The 22,472-nt window shown below is 38.4% G+C and overlaps 1 protein-coding gene and 2 non-coding genes across 3 annotated transcripts in view; 1 reads left to right on the top strand and 2 right to left on the bottom strand.

The window, feature by feature from the left end:
* Positions 1-22,472, bottom strand: part of LOC110676024 — a 540,392-nt gene that overhangs the window by 3,497 nt on the left and 514,423 nt on the right. The window contains exon 6 of the mRNA XM_021842375.1: positions 5,269-5,364. Within this exon, the coding sequence (XP_021698067.1) occupies positions 5,269-5,364 (96 nt within the window). The remainder of the gene's footprint in view (positions 1-5,268; positions 5,365-22,472) is intronic.
* On the bottom strand, positions 8,957-9,028 carry Trnaa-agc. Its single transcript has one exon. It is a non-coding gene; the product is annotated as a tRNA-Ala (tRNA).
* Positions 9,045-9,116, top strand: Trnaa-agc. The gene has a single exon. It is a non-coding gene; the product is annotated as a tRNA-Ala (tRNA).

The following is a 22,472-nucleotide window of genomic DNA, read 5'->3' as shown; positions in this document are numbered from 1 at the left end:
TGGTACTCTATGCCCAGGGAAGTCGAGGAAATTTCCTTTACGAAAATATTCTGGACCGACCTGGAATCGAACCCAGACACCTTCAGCATGGCTTTGCTTTGTAGCCGCGGACTCTAATCACTCGGCTAAGAAAGGCCCCCAATTATACGTATATTACAAATTTTGATTGTCCGACATTTCCCCGAAAACCATTTCCCCGAATGATTTTTTCCCGAAGGATTTTCTCCCGAAAACCATTTCCCCGAATGAACCGTTTCCCCGAATGTACTGTTTTCCCGAAAGCTTTTTTCAAAGACATTTTTCATTCATATGTTTTTAAATCATTGGTGTAATAGGCTATATTCAGCAAGTTTGACAATCGTTTCAAACGAATGATTTACTTATGAATGATTTGAATCGATAAAATGTGATATTTGGATTGGAAATCAATGACAGTTTTTACTGGCATGTCTGCTTTCAAAAATATGTTAAAAAATGAAGTTCGGTATTCAAATTTTATTATGCTAAGAATCGTAATAAAAATGCACAAAATGTAGAAGGTAGGTTTTGAATAAAATATTCAAGAGATGAACAAATCTGATGCTTAGTGTCGTTTGTACAAACATAATTAATCTGAATGACATCTGGCTGAACTGGCAACAGCAGAATTATGAAATAAATTTTTGACTGATTGGAAACAGTTTTCAAGATTCAAAGACGTGACACAAATGAGGTGCAGTGAGGACTGCATGAAAACTTGGAAATAATAAATGAGTCACTAAGTGGATTTGAGACGCATCTGACAGTTCAGCAAACCGGGTTCAGGCCATCATTCGATCACGACTTCCACGTTGGTAGTTTCTGTTTCTTAAACATAAGCAGATGGTTATTTTTTTAACTACAGTTTAAAACATAAAAAAGGCTTGTTTTCAATTTTATGAATATCCGTTCTTTAGAACATAGGTTGTTCTTCCTTATATTACTGCTCTAATAATCGTTAGCATTGAAATAGTTGATAATTAAAAGCTAGTCTCTCCTTCTTATCGTCGTAGGCAGTTCTTTGAAGCTTTGCTGTCTTTATATTGTGCTGCTGAATCGCAAGTCAGTCATTTTTTTTTTTCAAATTGACATTTTTTTTCTAATTAATTAGTGATTATTAGCATTTTCAGTTTTCATTACTAACATGCTTTCTGTATTTGACGTATTCGACTAGATGATTATTTAGGACCGTTTCGGAAAAAAATACGTTTGGCTTCTATCCAAGACATAAAAAGATTTTTATCTGTTAAACTGATATTGATTGTCAGTAAATCAATAAAGAAGCATGTAGTCTTTTAAAAATATATAGAAGGAAGACTCGAAGTTGAATTATGTAATGCAAGATATAATAGATTTTAAGGATCAATGCACTCTGTGACTACTGTCACTAAGTATAACGAGATTACGTTTAACCTAGTGGGCATATGGCATGAGAGCATTTGGCCAAGTAAGGCATCTTTGCGTAATCATGCGAAATAATGTGAAAGAACAGCCTATTATTGAAAGAAGGGAAAATTCAAATTGGAATATCATCGGCTAAGTACCACTAAATATTGAAACAGTATAAATCTGAAGAACAGCCTATCATTCTAAGAAGGCAAAACTAAGCAAAATGTCAATTCGGCCAAATGTCTATAAGCCAAATATCTGTACTCCAAAGATACCGCTTCCAATTAAACTGCCTATCATTTGCTCGTTTTTTCCATCAGGCTGTCAAATGCATGGGGCACATTATTTTGAACATCTGTTACTCTAAATATATGGATTTTAAACAAATTAATCATTTCATCTAGTCTAGCACGTTAAATAATTTTTGGCAGCAGGATCATGAATAGTATGTATGTATTCAGTATGTCAACTACATTAGGATTTTTTTCGGGGAAATGTTACACTCGGGAAAATAATTTTCGGGGAAATGGTACACTCGGGAAAACGTCATTCGAGGAAATTGCATTCGGAGAAATGGTTTTCGGGGAAATGTCGGACAATCACAAATTTTATATGTTCTATAATTATGATTTTCTACGTGTTAAAAAAACGCACAGTGGTCTAGGACGAATTTTACAACCAGTTTTGTGATCCATTGACAGTCCTGATTGGATGATTTTATAAATTGATAATTTTTATGAATATTGCGGATTTTCCAGTGATCCATGTTGTTTACCATTGAAGCCAAGCAGTCCCCAACATATGTGAGGCTATCTTTTCACTGACCGGCACCTTTCTGATAAGATTTGTTAAAGCCAGACCTAAAACCAGAGCTATTTGATTAGCTTTGTGCAAAAAAGAAAAAAAAAAGAAACATAGGGAAAGTGTACCAGTTATGGCCATAGTGGTTTCCTATTTGGCCATATGTAAAATTTTAATTACTTTCACATTTTAAATCTTTTTGAATGTTTTTACATCAAGATATATGTTAAATCTAACTACTACAACACACAAACATTTTCAAAATTTGAAGACATTAAAGTAATCATGTATGGCAAAATAGTGAACCACTATGTCCATAACCTGTACACCTACCCTTTTACCTCTCACAAAAACGTGTAAGGTTTCAGAAGAATTGCGCAAACGCTTAAATCTGGTACAACTATTTCCTTTCAATGAAAGCTCGAACAATCGGTTTAATAATTGAGGAACTGAATTTTATGAGTTAAAATGTATTCACAGTTTCGCCTAATAAACTGATTTATTAACTCTTCTATGCGGCAGAATTCCATGATATTCAGATCACTATTTTGAGACCATAAACGTCCTTAACAATTTTGCTAAAACATGATCCTCAAAATACTACATGGCTACGTTGAAAATTTATTGGCCCAATATCTGGTTCAATTACACCTCTGTGCCACAAAATTCTATATCATTCAGACCACCATTAGTAAATCATAAACACCTGCACACGCTATGTCTTAACCAGCAGATTATGAAAATCGAATGTACATGGATATTTTCATCATCTTCAAAAAAGATCATAGGAACGGTTAAAAAATTTAACCCAAAAAAAAGTACAGTTACCCCACTGTACAGCAGCTCTACATATTTTTCAACCCATCATTAGGAAGCTTTTATGGTCGTCTACAAATTCCTGAAACAATATTCTTAAAATAATTTATTGAATCTTTTTAATTATTTTACCCATTTATCAGATCCATTAACTCCACTGTGTTATTGAATTTCGGGTAGTTCTGATAACCATAAACGTATGCTTGTCGACTTTGCCGAAATCATACTTTTAAAAGTACATCGTTGAAAGGTTTACATAATTTTATTTTACAACCAAATTCAATAATTCTAACATGTATCAAAGCTGAAGATTATTCACGCCGCCATTCGAAAACACTGTACCAGAAACATTCTTAAAAAATCACAGAAACATCTAAAAATTCTTGCAAAGAAATTAGTTAAATTTATGTGGTGGCCACAAGCGCCATCTACGCTTTTACAAAGCACGCCATACTCAAAAGGTTTCACAGAAACATCAAATTAATTTTTACCAGTGTCGGACCAAATTACCCCACTGTGAGGCAGATTGTCGAATGTATTAAACAAATAACAATACTAGATATATATTTTCCTGAAACCTGAAAGCAACATTACCGATTTTATCAATAAAAATAAAAAATGCTTTTTTTGCAACAGTGACTTCAAATGCATCTGATTGGCATAAATTGGATGATATTTGTGTAAATTTTAACTTCTTCGCAAAGCCTAACTGTTAGCTGTTGGGTGTACCAATGATAACGTTGGTTTAATTAGTTTTAGTATTGATTTAACGTAAAAGTATGGAACAACATTTTGATTCAAATGCCGAACACTGTGTTTATTCTGTCTCATATTCCGAACACCTTGATTCAAATTCCGAACAGCACAAATAAATCTTATTCACATGAATAATTTTGTAAATAAATTTATCTGAGCTTGTTTTACTGGTCTCAAACTCAAGAGTCATAACTACTCCCACGGTAAAAATTATATTGGAATTGTTAAAATTGAATTGCAATTAACTGCCATTTCCTTATTATTTGGTGACATATTTCAGCAAAACATTTCAACCAAATCGCCATACAAAATTCGAGTGTTCGGAATATGAGTCTGTTCGGAATTTGAGACAAAACGGTAAATTTATCTGAGTTGGTTTTACTGGTCTCGAACAAGAGAATCATCACTCGCGGTTTAAAATAGAGTGGATGACGTTAAAATTGAATTGCAATTGACTGCCTGATATTTCATCCAAATCGCCATACAAAAACCGGGTGTTCGGAATATGAGTCTGTTCGGAATATGAAACAAAACGGTATGCTGTTTTGCTAAAAAAAAAGGTAAATAAATTCCTTGACTGAATGGGTCATGGAATTTCCTACAGAGAGCCCCCTTTGAAGTGACATTCATTCTCAACTGCTTACTGCGATCAGAAAAAAATGATTTTCTGGGAAGACATTTTCGACGCATCTAGATAGGCGATTCCTGGGAGGGAGGCACCGATACTACACACGAAATTGGATACAATTGTTTTCCAAATTGCAAGAATACTCCAGTTCGTCAACGACAATCAAGGCAGGCTTAGTGAAAATGGCTAGTTTTCATTTGTTGTGTACCTTCAATCTTTCTGGACAAACATTGAAAAGGACCACAGTTTTTCATGCGTTTAAATTTCAGTTTTAATGAAAACAGTAAATAGAGCCTCATTTCAATACGTTACATTCAATTAGACAAAAACGGTATTCTCGTGACGTTACTTTTGAATGTGCATGAATTGATTCTAATTCGATTTTTGCTACTTTTGATGAAATGCAAAAATATGCTTAGGCTAATTACGCGCTTTTATCATGTTCGTCCATTGTTTAAGATCCGGGCTCACAGTGACAGTTCGTGACAGCAAAATCTCGGCTCACTGTGACGTAGAGAAATTTTGTATTGGTTTCTCCCTCCCAGAGCGATTCCTTTTCATGACAATAGCAAACCAATAGCAAAACAATTTTGTTGCATTGTCAATTTTAGCCTTTCGTTATAAATTAATAATCTCAAATGTGCACAACGTAACAGTACAACACAGTGCTGTTATATGTCGAATTTTGGAGAACTTTCAAACCCAATAACGCGATCGCAAGTAGAATATTACATCAGCTATTACAATCCGACATTTTCCGATGAAATTTTACAGGGAAAGAGAGATATTAGCAATACTCAATTATCAACGTCACGTGAAACTCATGACGTTTAGCAGCACTGGTCAATCAGCATACTAACCTCAATAGACTCCCAACGTTGGACCGGTAGGTGGGCGGTGGCGATGCTGTGCTGCGCATTCTTCCAGATTGACGATCTCGATCTAGTAGAAGAAGCCTGTAAGCAAGAGAAAAGTGTTGATTTAGAGAACAATTTCCATGGAATGAAATGCGCGTACATCTAGCAAGAACAAGTTTGTTTGAATAACTCTTGTGCATATCCCATGAACAGAACTCAACATTGCGATGCGGCGAAGTGCATCAGAAGGTGATTCCGGAAGCTTGTTCAAAATCTCTTACCTAATATTAGTCTTGTTAGCTGCATGTTTTGCAGAATACTCGCTTAGAGGCAGCGCTTTCCCAGTTTGCCAGGATCAAACTGCGTAGCAGGTGTGGAAATGTTCCCATGGACCCCAGGCTCCATAATTGAGATAAATGTGCAAATGTTAATCTGAATAATTACCATACAGTCCCGCAGACCCACTGCTAGTCGCAATCACGGCCCTGGACCCAACCGACGGCATCATCGACGGAACATTTGATTTTGTGCGTTGGGTTAGAGAGTATGTATTGCGATTTGTGGTCGGAAATGGCGCGCGCCAATGGCGACTGCAAGCAGAATCCGCTGGAGTGAATATATCACACCTGACACGCCTGTCACACAGTGGGAAAAATTGGCACAAAACGGCACTTGATTCATGCGACTGATTTCGGTTCTCGAAAACTTCCATGTATCATGATAAAAATGTCAAAGAAATATGCATTATATTTCCTTCATGCGACGTTTCTACTTATTTTATCGAATAGCTTGAGGCTGAAGAAAAAAAAAGAAAAAATTGTTTTACATTTGAATTTATTGATTCACATCAAATTTGGATCAAATTTTAAAAGCTTGAATATTGTCCATTGTATTCTCAAATGATTCCACCTTATTTAGATACGAATCGTCCGATTTTTTCTAATCAGTTGCATATTTTCTTAAATACCATCAAATTGTTAGGGTAAAAAGGGACAAAACGGGCATTTCTAATAATTGACACTAAATAAAGTGTTTTCCAATCGAGTAATTGTTTCACACCAGTAAAATATATTTTGTTAGCTGCAACTGGTTACATTATTATTATTATTATTTATTGATTTTAACAAAAAATTTGAAAGAGGGAAAAGCCCTTTTGAGTGATTTTAATTCAAATACTTCTCAAAAGGGCGCAAAACCTCTTCATCTTTTCAAAAACGTTATAAAATAAGACTAATTAAAAATAAAGGCTCAACCGGAAATAATCCATAACAGAGCCAAGATCTTGAAAGGAGAACATCATTGGACTGTGGTGCAACTGGTTACAAATGTTCATTATTCCAGAAAAAATAACATTTTTACATGGAACAGGGAGGTTTCACGAGAACTGCAATCAGTCGCATGAATACGGTGCCATTTTGTATCAATTTTATTCCCACTGTGTCTCCGTTGATGGAATCGGGAGGACGCAGACAAAACTTTATCACACCGTTTTGCGGTTGGCACGAACGGTGGTGCATCACGAGGATATTGCTCCCCGGCTAGGATAGTGAATAATGACCCGCCTGGAAAGCTCAGCTCGCCTATGTGTGTACATTGCAAACACGATACACCACTCTTGGAACTACAATTTGTCTAAATCTCGTTTGGGAAAATTGTTTTAATTAGTAATTGAATAATTCAGGGCTGTCGTGCGATTATGTGCATAATTAATTTTGAGTTATGGCACTCTGGAAAGTTGGGAGGAGCTGTCTTTTTGTGTTGAAGTGGTTGCCACATGTGTTATCGGAATAAACAAACACCGCGAAGCATTTGACGCAAGTTCTATTATATGGAGTTTCTTTGTCTTGTTCAATAAACAGGCAACGATGCAATGAAACAAGACTAAGAAAGAGCCTGTAGTCTGCATCATATTTTAGAATTGAAAGATTTCTCACGACAACAGGCTGCTTGCAGAGTCTGCTACTCAGCTTAGTGCTACTATGAACACTTCCATACTATATAACTGAGAGCTGTCTTTGCCAATTGAATATTATTGCATTTGTGTATCGCTTTGTTAATAAGGAAACTATGGTAGTGTGCTGAATTACTCAAGTGATGTATAGAGTGCACAGACATTACCGTTGGCCTCAGAGCCTTTGTCCCCAAAACCATTTTATGGTATTTCTGCAGGGCGGGGTCCAGAGCATATAGTATTTGACACATTAGCAGAAGTAGCAAAAGCAAACTGCTTCTCATAGCCGACTTAAACAATGTTACAAGGGACCAGCCTCGGCAGGGCTAATCCTCTGCAGCCAACTCTTGGTTGGCGCGCCATTGCACATTGGGGAATTCCGAACCCAAAGGTGGAAAAAATTGATAAATTTCACAATAGAAAGATAAAAAATAAGTTTTATAGCTCATTCGAGAAAGGAAATTTTCTCATGAATCGATTGGTGATGGTTTCATGAATGTGGGGCCACTCTGGGATAAGCTATGCTGCCCGTTTTGCCCCAATTCCTTGAAAATTTTAGATTTTCATGTTGTTTTGAGTAAAACTATTTCATTGTGGAGATTATTTCCCATGCAATCCATCATTTCTAGTCCATTTAACAATGTTTCACAGAGAACGTTATAAAAAGATGGAAATTTAGGGGATTATGGGGCCAAATGTACAATGAAATATTTTTGAAGAGGAATTTTTGTTTAAATTTTTTCAATGTGTTTTTTTATTGAAATAAATTTTAAAATAGTCAAATAATCATGAATATAGCTTGCAGAAATAAGTTTTAGTAAAATGTGTAGAATATGTATGATAATTATGTTTGCTCTATGCAACATTTTGTGAATAATTTACCTTCTTATACCATACATTCCAAACATTTTCAAACGATGTGCGATAGTTTGGGTAAACGATATTTATCTAAATGATCGATTGCCGTTAGCCTCATTGATAGGAGATAGTGGGAGCATATAGTTTTTTGGCTATTTTTGCCCCAATTCCCCTAAACACGATTCCTTTCGTAATTAATTCAACTTTTTTCCCAAATCAAATTTATTGTGTACTGAATTGTTTATTCTGTATCTGATTCAATATTTAAATCATAAAACATAGGAGATTTTGGGGATCTTTTACACATAAACAAAAAAATAACCAAATAAAAATATCAAAAACGAATCTATCAAGAAATCATCAGCCGTTTTTTTCTGATTGCAACAAATTACTCAGGATCAAATTAGTTATTCAATCATTACTGTAGCAATTTCGTGAGAGTCAAATTGCATTTTACAAGAAATAATTCGGGAAATAATTTTGTCTTTTTATGGATATTTGATATTCAATATTCCAATTGCCACTATACACTACAGAAAAAGTTATCATAAAAGTGATAATGCAGTTGTTACTAATGCTCAATTCTAATTTTTCCAAAATCGATCATTAATTTCGTTAGTATAATTTATAGTTACTATGTTTGTTATGTTGCCTCTACATTTGCTCTTAACAGATTGCTTGTTGGTTGACATCATTGTTCCTAATGGTGGACCATACTTTGTTAATATTGTAAACAGTAATTATGGTTACATCTATTTGACTGAATTTCAAGCATGTTCAAGAGCCTTCTGAAATGCATAACATGAAGAAATTTAAATTAATTTACTCATTACGCGTGGTAAAGATGGACAAATTATGGGTGAAAATATGAAAAAAATCCACGAGCTCGGCTGGGATTTGAACCCAGGACTCTTGTATGCTAGACGAGCGCTTTACCAACTAAGCTACCGAGCCCGTAAAACGCTTTACGGGCTCGGTAGCTTAGTTGGTAAAGCGCTCGTCTAGCATACGAGAGTCCTTGGTTCGAATCCCAGCCGAGCACGTGGATTTTTTTTTATAATTTCACCCATGATTTGTCCATCTTTACCACGCGTAATGAGTTAATTAACTTGATAACCATGCGGATTGGATTACCGAACAGCTCAATATAAGCGTCAATTTATTTTGAATTAAGCATTATTAAGTATTACATCTTTAATCAAAATGTGTCATATTGAAATATATGAAATACTTTGTTTGTTTATGATCCCTTTTTCAGTAGTAGGGTGCAGACAGAGCTACTTGGGCAATTCTACGCAATTTTATTCTCATGAAATTTATTCAGGCATGATTGTGTAACTAATTTAATTCTGAGTGATTTGTTTCAATCAGAAAAAAAACTGCAGATGGTTACTTAATGGATCCATTTTTGAGTGTTTTTATTTGTTTTTTGTTTTTTTTTATTTATGTGTAAAAGATCCCCATAATCTCCTATGATTTAGGATTTAAATACTATATCAACCACTGAATAAACAATTTAGTACATAATAAATTTAATTCGGGGATATCTGTTCAATTAATTATGAAAGAAATCGTTTTTAGGGGAATTGGGGCAAACCTAGCCAAAACACTATATGCTCCCACTATCTCCTATCAATGAGGCTAACGGCAATCGATCATTTAGATCAATATCGTTTACCCAAACTATCGCACATCGTTTGGAAATGTTTGGAATTTGTGATATAAGAAGGTAAATTATTCAAATTATTTTGCACAGAGCATAAATAATGAGCTCACATATTCTAAAAATTTTAATACAACTTATTTTTGCAAGCTATATTCATGATTATTAGACTATTTTAAAATTTATTTCAATATAAAAACACGTTGAAAAAATTTAAAACAAAAATTCCTCTTAAAAAATATTTCATTGTACATTTGGCCCCACAATCCCCTAAATTTCCATCTTTTTATAACGTTCTCTGTGAAACATTGTTGAATGGACTAGAAATGATGGATTTCATGGGAAATAATCTCCACAATAAAACAGCTTTACTCAAAACAACATGAAAATCTGAAATTTTCAAGGAATTGGGGCAAAACGGGCAGCATAGCTTATCCCAGAGTGGCCACACATTCATGAAACCATCACCAATCGATTCTTGAGAAAATTTCCTTTCGAATAAGCTATAAAACTTATTTTTTATCTTTCTATTGTGAAAGTTATCAATTTTTTCCACCTTTGGGTTCGGATTTCCCCAATGTGCATTGGCGCTCCAATTCTAGTATAATATGAGTAACACCCGTAGTTACTGCATTCCAGCACTCGGGATCCGCACACATTGGCTGGATTATATTGTCCGAACACGACATGCTTCGCTGTTTCCTCCACACTAGCATAATTGTGCTAGTGAATTAATTGAATTATTTAATTAATTGAATTAATTCGGGCACGCAGGAAATTCGGAGTGCCCGAATCTATACAGGAACTGCCTATAGCAACCAACTCTTGACAAAAACTGCGTCAGGTAAAAGTTCACTTCCCCATGTTTTCTTTTAAACAAATCTGACACATTTGGTATTAGCCGATGGGTCCATCTACCTTCAGTGGAGTTATCCCATTCCTGCTGCCAACCTCTGGACTCTGCTGGACTGCTCTGGTATCTCTTTGGTTGAAGCATTGAACATCTCCTTGATGATGAGTCCGATAGGCGTCATCCCGGCTATGATGCACACGGTCTCTTTAAAAACCGTTCGGTATGCACTTGCTACTCTTGAGTACAATATCCTATACGTGCGTTCCAGGTTTTAGGTTTCTGCTCGTTCGCTTTGACCAGATTGGTCTTCCATGCCTTAGTATGGATACGCCACGCTTGCCAGGAGCTTGCATTTGCTGGCAATTACAGCAGACATCATCCTCAAAAGCACCGCTATAGCCGTAGATGCCCTTTTACAAACATATTCAACTTGACTAGCGAAGCTGAGCTTGTCATCGACTTTTACCCCAAGAGGATCACTTGGACTCTATGGTGTAATCATCTACCGAGATAAGCGCCCGTTGTTCGGACTTGCGGTTGTTAACCACCACAACCTCAGTGTGATGGGCCAATCCTAGCTTCTTAGACCTCATCCATTTCTCAACTATGAAGATAGAGTGCGCTGCAGTCAACTCTACTTCCTCCATCGATTCACCATAGACCACTAGGGTGATATCGTCGACGAAGCCAACGATCTTAACACCCGTCGGAAGGGGCAACCTCAGTACTCCTGTACTTGAGGTACTCCCACGGTAATTCGAACGCTTTTCTGCCCCTCATCTGTGTCATACAGTAGAATCCTACCATCAAAATAGCTTTCTAGAAGCTTACACAACTGCACCGGTACCTTGAGGCGGTGAAGCGCGTGTGCTATTGCTTCCCAGCTGGCGCTGTTGAACGTATTATTCACATCCAGAGTGACAACCGCGCAGTAACGGATGCTGCTCCTTTGATGCTCGATTGCCACATCAGCTGTCTGATCGACCGACTGGATAGCGTTCAGAGTAGATTTACCTTTCCTGAATCCAAACTACTTGTTGGACAGGCCGTCCACACATTCTGTATAAGGTACTGTCCTGTTGAGGATAAACCTCTCCTACAACTTGCCCGTCGTATCTTGTAACCAGATAGGTCTATACGCCGACGGGTCACCTGGTGGTTTCCCCGCCTTTGGTTTTAGCACCAATTTCTGTCGCTTCCATACATCCGGAAAGATTTCTTGATCTATGCAGCGTTGCATCGTGGATGTGAACCTGTCCGGATCTGTATTCACTGCCGCTTTTAAAGCAACATGCCCCGGTGCCTTGTTTGACGCGAATGATTTCACGACTCCTACCAGCTCTTCGTTCGTCATCCTCGCCACTTCTTCACCTTCATCTGACGCATACGAAGCTGAGAGCCATGGGCTTGTGGGATGATGTAGGAACCGTACATCAATTATCGCTTGCAGCAGCTCGGGTGACTTCCCTTGGGGCACCATGGCACCTTTGGTCTTAGCCATTACCATGCTGTAGGCATCTACCCACGGGCTCCAGTTTGCACTCCGGCATAAACTATCAAAGCATGTCCGTTTTCGACTCTTTCCTTTTTAAGAGCTAACTTTGCTTCTCTGAATACTGCACAGTGCACCGCGTTCTTCGCTTTGTGCTTCTGTGCGTGCGCGTTACAATTCTTGTCTAGCCCGAAAACAGATCGCACGAATATTTGCATTTGATTCGCTCCACCAGTACACCAGTGCTGGAAGCACGCTTAAGTTCTGCCTCTCAGAAAGAAAGTGCATTTGAACGATATTAGTAATCTGCGACCGATCAGCTATCTCTGTGCATTGTCAAAAGCTTTTGAGAAAGTACTGAAACAGCAAATGACGTCTTACATTGAAAACAACAGCTTACTTTCCGAGTATCAAGCTGGTTTCCGTGGAGGTCAAAGCATCAAAACGGCAGTCCTCAGAGTTCACGATGATTTGGGAGCTATCGTCGATAAAAAAGGCACCGGTATACTAGTGATACTAGATTTTTCGAAGGCATTTGACACTATTCCGCATGGAAAACTTCTGGACAAGCTGGAATCACAGTTCAACTTTTCCAATGCCGCTGTTAGTCTAATACAATCGTATCTGGTCGATAGAAGGCAGACCGTCTTCTGTGGTGATCGTATGTAAAGCAGTGCTGAGGCGTCGTCTGGTGTACCTCAAGGTTCAGTACTTGGACCGTTACTGTTTTGTTGCCACATAAACGATCTACCAACTGTGTTAAGATATTGCTCAATTCAATTATACTCCGATGATGTGCAACTTTACGTATGTCCCATGGATCCCTGTAGTCGCGAGTTAGTCACGATGGTGAATACCGATCTTGCACTAGTTGCGGATTGGTCAAAGCGGAACGAACTCCACGTAAGTCCAGCTGAGAGTAAGGCAATGTACATTGCAAGTCAACGACGTAGAGTGAACGGTCCCGTTTCACCGGCATCCGCAAAAGTGATGAACGGCCATAGAATCGCATGGACGGAAAGTGTAATCAACCTTGGTTTCGTTTTCCAAAATGATCTGCTATGGGATGGACTCATAGCACAGCAATGCAGAAAGATCTACGCGAGCCTTCGAACCTGGTATAGTTGTACATACACTGCGACGATTGCTACAAATCTGAAACTCTTCAAAGCCTTGATTCTGCCACATTTCTTGATGTCCTTCACGTCCGTCCTAGTGCAAGCTCATTCGGAAGACTTTGTGTGGCCCTAAACTGCTGCGTAAACTACGTCTATGGACTGAGCTAAGATAAGTATCTTACGCTACTGGACAATAAACAAACAAACAAACAAAACACCGGCGGCCTGTTCTCACTAGGAGGGGCTTTCTTCGGCATGGAAGCATCACACGCTCGTGATATCACAGTAGTTAGCTTTTCGCCATTTATGACCAGAGTGCTCCGTTTCACCTCAGGGCTTCGGTGAATATTTCGCCGTCGAAGCGCGCTGTTTTCCAACCCCGGACTTGGGTCGAAGTCCCTCGCACTATCCTTCACCCCCTTGGAATAATACTATAGCGAATATAACCGTTATCAACGCGCCAGTTTATGGTACCTAAATGGTTGGGACTACAGAACGTAATGTCGATAATCGATTCTGCATCATTTCTGCGGAAGGTACTCACTTTACCCACATTTACTAGCTCTACATTTAAGGCAGCCTGGGATTCCAAAAATAGTTGGCCTCTTTGGTTGGCCCAGCGGCTACCCCACTCAACTGCTTATGCATTAAAGTCACCAGCTATCACTACTGGCTGCCGATTAGCTAGTTCGGCTATCATCCTATCGACCATGTGGGAAAATTCCTCAATCGACCACCTTGGGGGCGCGTAACAACTGCAATAGAACACCCCGTTGATTGTTGTTATCGCAAAACCGTCGCTTGTGATAGAAACTACTTCTTGGATTGGGTATCGTCCTGTCGTCCCTATTCGCGATGACGGAGGCAATTACCACAGTTGACCCTTTGCGTGAAGCTCTGATTTATTTGCATGGCAAAGCATAGGGAGTCAATTTTCAAATGCTTCTAAAAAATTCAAAACTAAATTTAATTAAATTCTGTTAAGTGTACGGGGTTAGATTTATGATAAGCTATAGAATCCGCATAAAATTGAAGAAAAAATATAAAAATCAAAATAATGTGTCTATAATGTAGCCCATCAACATGTACTGAAAAGAATTTAAATAGCTATTGTAATTAATTTTATACAAGCATTTGAAATTTCACTTCCTATACCTTGCCGGGTTAAACTTTCGACGCTTCACGCATAGAGTAAACTTTTTCCAGATGGCAGCACCGTACCTTCGTTAGAGCGAATAGCTAGCTGTTGAGACATATCCTAAGGGTATGCGAAATACCGAATGATTCCGTCAAAAACGCTTCGAAACGAAATTCAGCGGAATTCCACGGAACTCATACAGGCAAAATTTGTATTTTGCTATTTCGTTTCGTTTCGCCAAATTGTTAAAATATTTCCACGGAAAATTGAAAACAAACGGAATAAAACGGAATTTCGCGAAATTCGAGTTTAATTTCGTACAAAAAAGGCAAAGCGCTCGTTTCTAGTTCTAGCTACAGATAAAAATGGGTCCGTATTATGGATCAAATCGACTCATATCATGGATCAGAACACTATAACAGCAATTTATCTGCGAGGCAAACGAATGGTGTGCTAGTGGAAGCATACGTTTTGGCGTTTCTTTAGGAATCGTCTAATCTTTGATGCATAACTGTGGTATGGGTTTCAATGCCCCACAGATATGAATCAACGCTTCTAGGCATATGTATGACTTTTTATTTCCTACGAACGGAACAAATGTGTTTAAGCATGTTATTGTTGATTACGATGCTGTATAGATTTATGGTTCGCGTAGGTAAAATGGGTTCTGCGTAATTGCAACCAGGGCTGTTAGGTATCATGACCGGCTTGCAACACTGACGAAACGAGTCTTCTCATTGTCGCATGTCGAAACTATATTTCATGTGCTCACTTCATCAAGTCGCAGAGACAGAGCACTCACGAGTGCAATTTTAATGTTGTTTTGCTATTAAAGTTTGTATCTCATTTTGGAGAATTTCGGGAAGTAAATGTGTTTGAAACGTTAAGTGGATATCCTTCCTTGAATCCAACGATGTAAACAACAATTATACCAGATAATTAACTAACAATAGTCAAGTTTGCGATTCCGTCACAGGCTGTAGTGTCGGAAAAATGAAAGAGAAATTAGAGAAAATCTCTGTCATTGTCTCGTCGTCCGATGACAGTGAGGTAAGCAACTATGTAAAAGTCGCGCGACATCCTGTCTTTACATAGACGTTTTCCAGCCCTGATTGCAACTCTATTTGATGAGATATTCTCCGTTTTATCCAACTTTGATCCATATCTGTGTGCTATTCATAACTGTGGGGTGACTGTAGTATTGACTGGTCCGCAGGATATGATAAACTGCACTACTATTGTAAAGTTTCCAAAAACGCCCATTTGCCCTAATTTCCTTGCGGCGAATAGCCCAGGAAAGGAACAACTGCGTTTGATGAACTACCGCAATGTTATCTTCCATAAGAATGAAGAAAGCAAAACCACGGTTGTTCGTTTCCTCCGGGGAACATCGCGTGTCTTTTTGAGCAAATCCGTTAATATATCTCAAAAATTGTTTATACACAAATGTAAAAAAAAGCTGCGGAGCGTGAGTCCCTGATGTTCTGGATTTGCTCAGGTGGTGCAGATTATTGAGGCGCGCATTAGTTCTCTCTTGCTTTCCCGCTGTGACGTGACTTTTAACTCTGCATAAGAACAGCGGTATGGGTCCACCAAGTCGGTCTTCGTTTCCGAGACTGACTGCCAAAGCAGCTGCTGAGTTGCATCACAGAGGTTTAAATTTAATTGTGTTACCGTAAAACGGGGTAACTTTGATAATGCGGGTAACTTTGATAGTGCGTAACCCACCACATACTAAACGATATATCATAAATTCTGTTAATCGGTTAAGCAATACGAATGCAAAACTGAAGAATTTTAGTATGGCACTCCATATAAGAGCTGTTTTCATTTGAATCGAGACCATTTGAGGCTTTTTACACGAATATTAAAAATTGACACAATTTTAGCATTTTTGAAACGCTTACAAACAATCTGTTGTACAATCACTATTTGAAATGAACTATTCAAAATTGGCCACTTAAATTTGGCAGCCTAGTTATCATAGAACTTGAATACGGTCTCAAATCTCTTAGCGAAAAGCATTTTCACAAACCAGGACCATTTTTGTAATCTAAGTCACAAATTTCCATATAACGTTAAACGCCTATAGGTATGCAATGCCCTACAAATGTTCGTAATTCATTCAATTTTGTTCGATGCATACTCCATTATCAAAGTTACCCCAAAACAGAAAACCGACTTTCGATTATTTGAAAAATTATATATCCATTCAAAATAAATCTTTTGGCAATCTATAAACAGCAATCGATAGGTAGAATGCCAGTACTTGTTTTAAAAATATAAATTATAATTCTTTGAAACAGCATGCATAAATATTCAAGTTTTCTTCGAAAAAACTATCAAAGTTACCCCGTTTTACGGTACTTCCGTTTTGGCTGCTTTGATACTCCACTTGTGCCAAGACATTTGGGTCCGCCCGTTCTGCACAGCTCACCTCTGTCAGGACCATTGCAATTCCACGACTTATGGCCCTTCCCGAAACAGTTGAAGCAAACTTCAGGAGGCTGTTGTATGCTCAGCCAGCATACCGACAAGCCCATCTTGAGTATGCCCAAGTTCTTCGCTTTATTGGCCTCTGCAACCGGCAGCCTTATCGTCGCCACCTGGGTGCCCTGCGGGCCCTTTCTAAGGTGGACGGCCTTACTAGCTACGTCGATGACACACTGCTATTTGAGGGCAGTCAATGATCTCACATCTACTTCGTCGCCAAGTACTTCATGTGCTAGTTGCTTATATACTGCACCCATTTGCTTGGCGTCCTACTCTAAGACTAGGATCATTTCACTATTCCTAGTCCGCCTTATGCTCCGCACATCTGCGCCCAATGGCGATAACTTCTCCGTGCTTCGCATCGCCTGCAGAACCTCTGCGTATTTCGCTTCCTCCGTTTTGATAATGAGAGCATCGCCTAAGTTCCTACGTTTCGCTATTTTCGGTTTATCATTCTCCTTGGGCTCCGTTTTCGGTTTTCGCTGTTGTTTCTTGTTTCAAACTCTCATCCACGGGATGCTGTTGCTTTTCGACCGTGATTCCTGTGGATGCACTGCCTGGTTAGGACTATCCCGTGGTTCTTTTTTCTTGGCTTTCATGATATTAGGCTTGGTGTTGGCCTCTGCACTGTTGCCATGTCCTCTTAATCGCTTGACTCGTGCCAGCTTTTCCGCACTGGAGGACCGCTGCGTAGGTCACTTTTCCCTTAGTAACCATATGTCTTTTCGCCACATATTCATCCTCGGAAGGTCCTCTCTTTCGCATCGCGTATTGAATAATATCATCAGATATACCGTTTTGATTCATATTACGGACAGCTTCAAATTCCGGACACTCTCGTTTGTATGGGAAACATTTCACACGAAATGTTTCAATTTTCGCCGTCCAAAAGTTCTCATTTTCGAGGCTCGTTTTATTAGGTTTTTTCCATAAATATCATTGCAAATTTATAATGCCCAACTAACTTAGACGTCTCTTAAGTGGTTGAACGATTTCAATTAATGATTTGACTGTTCCATTAATGATTATCATGAGCTGTCTGGAATTCGAATCAAAGCGTCCGGAATATGAGGCAAAAGTGAGGGAGCGTCCGGAATAAGAATCATAAAAAGGCCACACGTTTTGATTTATTTCAAATTATTCAAGTTGCGGACACGTATTCTTTACCCACCATCCGAAAGTTAAGGGCTTCCGACGCTCGATAACGCTAAAAAATCATACAGAATGATTTATTTTGTATGGTCCATGCTGGGTTATACTTCACTGAGGCCTTAAGTGTCCGTAATATGAATCAAAACGGTATTCGCGTTGCCTGTGCTTTACATTGGGACCTGAGGGGTGCGGTCTCCAACATTTTGGTCATTCAGTTTGAACACAATTTTGTCTACTAGTGCTAACCATTGTGTGTTTGCTTGTCACGTAGAAAACCATTTTCAAGATGCACACCTAAAATATTTCACACAAAGCTTCTGTAGTCTGATGCAGGCAATAAGTCCTATAAATTAGCTAAATCAGATAGTTTCTGACTTCTGTTAGTAAAAATATAAATCACATAAGTTCTGAAAAACTTACGCATCAATAAGACCAAGGAAACGTCTTTTCAATAGTTGATAGTTTTATGTGTCACATAAAATATAAAGCATTTTTTTAGCGTGACGAAGTAATGGCTACACTCTCCTAGGCATACTTGGACCATATTGATGAAAATGTTTGCTTGACAGAGCATGGCTGCTTGTTGATTTCCAGTTCGCACCCACTAGGTTTTTATGAAGGTTTATCAGAGTCCACTGTGAACTTCACCACATTCTGGACAACACCCCAACTCGCAGAGGTCCTTTGGGGGTCTGTTAAGCCCCTTGACTTTTTCCCGTAACGCAGGTAGATCATATTTACGTGGTACGTAAGTGGACATTTACGTACCACGTAAAGATGATCTACCTGCGTTACGGGAGATCGTCATTTTCTTGCATTCGTTGATCGTTCGTCGGTGTCTTCGCTGAGGGGTAGAGTCTTCATCCTATGAACCATGTGGTGAAACGCTGCCATCTTATGCTGGAACGAATGATTCGATGTGTTAGGGATGGCTCGCTGGGTGTTTGTAGGCTATAGATTTTGAAGTTGAACGATGAGCTCTCCTTCCTGAAGACAAGTAGTTTTAAAGGCTCTACCCCATTTGGCATAAGGCCGTTTGGCATAACGGTCATTTGCACAGTTTGAAGAATACATTTTCATATGTGTTACTGGATAACTGGATTCGGCACTGCAGTCTTGGGAACCAAATCGAAGATTCAATTTTTTCCCCGGCGTTTTGACTCAGAATCTAATCTTCTTCCGCATATATTTGTCTTACCTTTGGCCTCGATAATGATCTGCTCAAATCAAATGTAGGTCATCTTTGATTCTAAACAACAGAATTGCATCATTTCCGAGTTCCGACCGACACCTTCCGAGTCACGCTTGTAGCTTGAATACTTAGACGTATCGTTTCATGAAGGAGTAATATGAGCAGTATTAGATTTGGTGTCATAGAGTGGACTCGCCTAGATAAATGTTATATGGCTATCTGAACGACTGCAATTACTTATCCATTGGAGATGAACCAGCCACGGGCTGAAAATCTCCCTAATAAAGCTAATAATAATAATACTTATCCATGATAATCCACACACTCAGTTGACCTAAATCGAGGTTTTCATTCTTTTACCGAGATCCGAACAACCGAGCGGCCAGCAATTGAATTTTAAACGATATGTGAGCCTAGCCTAAAAAGTTAGCTTGGTTTTTCAAGCATTGAGGGCGCATACATTAAGTAAGAAAAACAGTCAATGTTTTATAGAAGGAAAATCTCAAAAAAGGTGCTTGCCTCAAGTGCTACAAATATTAATTGATACACGGATAATAGTTCAGTAGGCGGTTCGACAATTGGCGGTTCAACATTTGGCGAATTAACCTATTCAAAACTTTACCTTCTTCCAAACATAAGCTGTTCTTTGACCTTTGCAGTGTGGCAAATCATAGGCACGGCAAGATCGATGTTCATTTACTTCAGGTGGCTTTGGTATAAAAGTTGTGCAAACTGCAAACTCAAAAGAACAGCATTTAAGAAAGAAGGTGAAATGTGTGTTTCACCACACTCAAACTATATCAATATCAGGACTCCTTTATACTAGGGATCACCATCTACGCAATACCAATTAATGGGTAGTACTGTGCAAAAAGATACGACAAAAACGGTCAAGGAATGATTCCGCTACCGAAATTACTTGAGCTGTACACTTCTGAGAAGCAGAGATAATTTCATAAAACGGACAATTATTCCACAAGTAAAAGTGACATTTCGCTCAAACTGTATAAGCTGACAAACTAATTTTGGTAAAAAGGTGAAATTTTACTTGAGTTCTTTACTTTTCAAGTTCATACTTGGCATAACTTCCCACATCAAGGGAAGAAGCTGTGTTAGCAGGTTTGTAAATTGTTGAAAAACTCCGGTAACAGTTCTACAACGATATGCTCAATCTAATATGTGTCAAGTAGTGACTTTCCGTTGCTGATGTTTTCATCAACAGCCTCCAACGCACATTTCGCGACTTTTTTTTGCGCGAGGTAATTCCATAGCGCGTTATTTCCAAGAAGCTATCTCAAATTATTGGGAATTTCTCCGTGATTTACTTAAAAAAAAGGAATAAGTCTCTCCTGAAGGGCTCCCTTGTACTTCACATTTACTTCTTTTTTTTTTTTCTAAAAATCAGCACTGACACCATCTCTCAGTCAAATTTACTCGTTTCTGATAAACATTCTAATATCAGGCACTGACATGAACGTTTTGAAATGTCAAAGATTTTTTTTTAAATTATGCCAAATCGCTGTTATGCCAAATGGAAGTTATGTCAAAAATTTTTTTTTTTTTTTTAAATCTTTATTTGAGTGTATTTTAAGATTATGTCAAAAAGATATTATGCCAAAAACCCTTTATACCAAATGGAATTATGCCAAATGGGCAGCTCTTTGGGGTAATAATGAGTCCTCGAGAAGATTTAGGGAATATCTTCAACTGGAACTCTGAGGAAAAGAGCCGCTTCGTCGGGAGAAACTATCATCTCGTAATTATTGATATTTGCTGACCCTAATAGTTTCTGGGAGAATTCCTGGGTATTTTTAATTGACCTAGTGAGGAAGGTTTTCGGCAAACTCAGGAATCCTTCTTCTTCTTTCTGGCGTTACGTCCCAACTGGGACAAAGCCTGCTTCTCAGCTTAGTGTTCAATAAGCACTTCCACAGTTATTAACTGAGAGCTTTCTTTTCCGATTGACCATTTTTGCATGTATCATGTGGCAGGTACGTAGATACTCTATGCCCTGGGAAGTCGAGAAAATTTCCAACCCGAAAAGATCCTCGACCGGTGGGATTCGAACCCACGACCCTCAGCTTGGTCTTGCTGAATAGCTGCGCGTTTACCGCTACGGCTATCTGGGCCCCAGGAATCCTATGACTAACCATTTCGCCGGAATGATTTTTTGGATTTCCTCTTTGGTTTGTGAATTTTTGGAAGTCCTTGTATTCGTGGAAGAATGGGGAAGAAAGAGGCAGTCAAACGAGCCTCGGCAATGATCGCCTTACAGTCCTGATATTTGAGCTGATTTATTCCTTTTCTAAAAATGTGAGCTATCATGCGTCCCCATCGTTCTCATTTCGGTGAACATTGGAGTGAATGCATTATTATTGTTGTCATAAAAAACCCTGTTAGAACCAATCCATCCAAATTCCATAGGGTACTCCATCAATTATTATCCTACATTGGGGATAGCTGTACAATATTATCGGTGGGTCATGACCCACAGTGCTTCGTACTTTGTAAATTATTTCATTTAGCTGACACTACCTGATTCATCCAATTAATGCGTTGCTTCTACTTCTATCAGAACCAAGCATTGCAGAATTCGTACTCAATTTATTTCGAAGCACCAACAAAGTAAGCGAAGAAAAATATCGCATCTGTAGCGGTCATGATTGGCAATGTATCGCAAGTTGTAACAAGCTTGATAAATAACAACAGCAAACGAGAGCTCTGAAGAGAGAGGGCGATGATAAAACCTATTGTTTCACTTATTTTCCGCGGGGGTATGATACACAGCTGACAGCAATAGTGTCCCTCAGGTTTGGAGCTTCAGATGGATTTACTCATGTACTGTTATTTCCCCTATATAATAAGAAAGCAGTACATGATAGATGGACTCTAATAATGTGTTGCGGATAGCGTTGGGCGATTTTGAATCGATGTTCCGAAAATCGATGTTTGCATTCCGATTAATCGATTTTTTGAATCGATGTTTGGAGCACCTAAAATCGGGTGAATCGATTCTCTCTTCATTCGATTTTTTGATTCGATTCATTTTGTTCAAATCGTTAAATATTTTTTAATAAGTTTGCGGAAAGAAAAAATATTTTGAACTAGCCTTGAAGTAGTAAATTGGTTCGATTGATTTTCAAAACTGATTTGATTGAAAGATGTTGAAATCGAATACAAATGCATTTGGTCTCATTTCAAACTTAATAAATTTCAATTTTCATCCGATTCGAATCGATTCAAAAACATCGATGCAAAGGATTCGATTAAATCGGTGAATCGATTCGACAGTTCAAA

The sequence above is a fragment of the Aedes aegypti genome, chromosome 2, assembly GCF_002204515.2.
Source record: "Aedes aegypti strain LVP_AGWG chromosome 2, AaegL5.0 Primary Assembly, whole genome shotgun sequence".
Taxonomy (NCBI): domain Eukaryota; kingdom Metazoa; phylum Arthropoda; class Insecta; order Diptera; family Culicidae; genus Aedes; species Aedes aegypti.
This window is presented reverse-complemented; position numbering and strand designations above follow the sequence as displayed.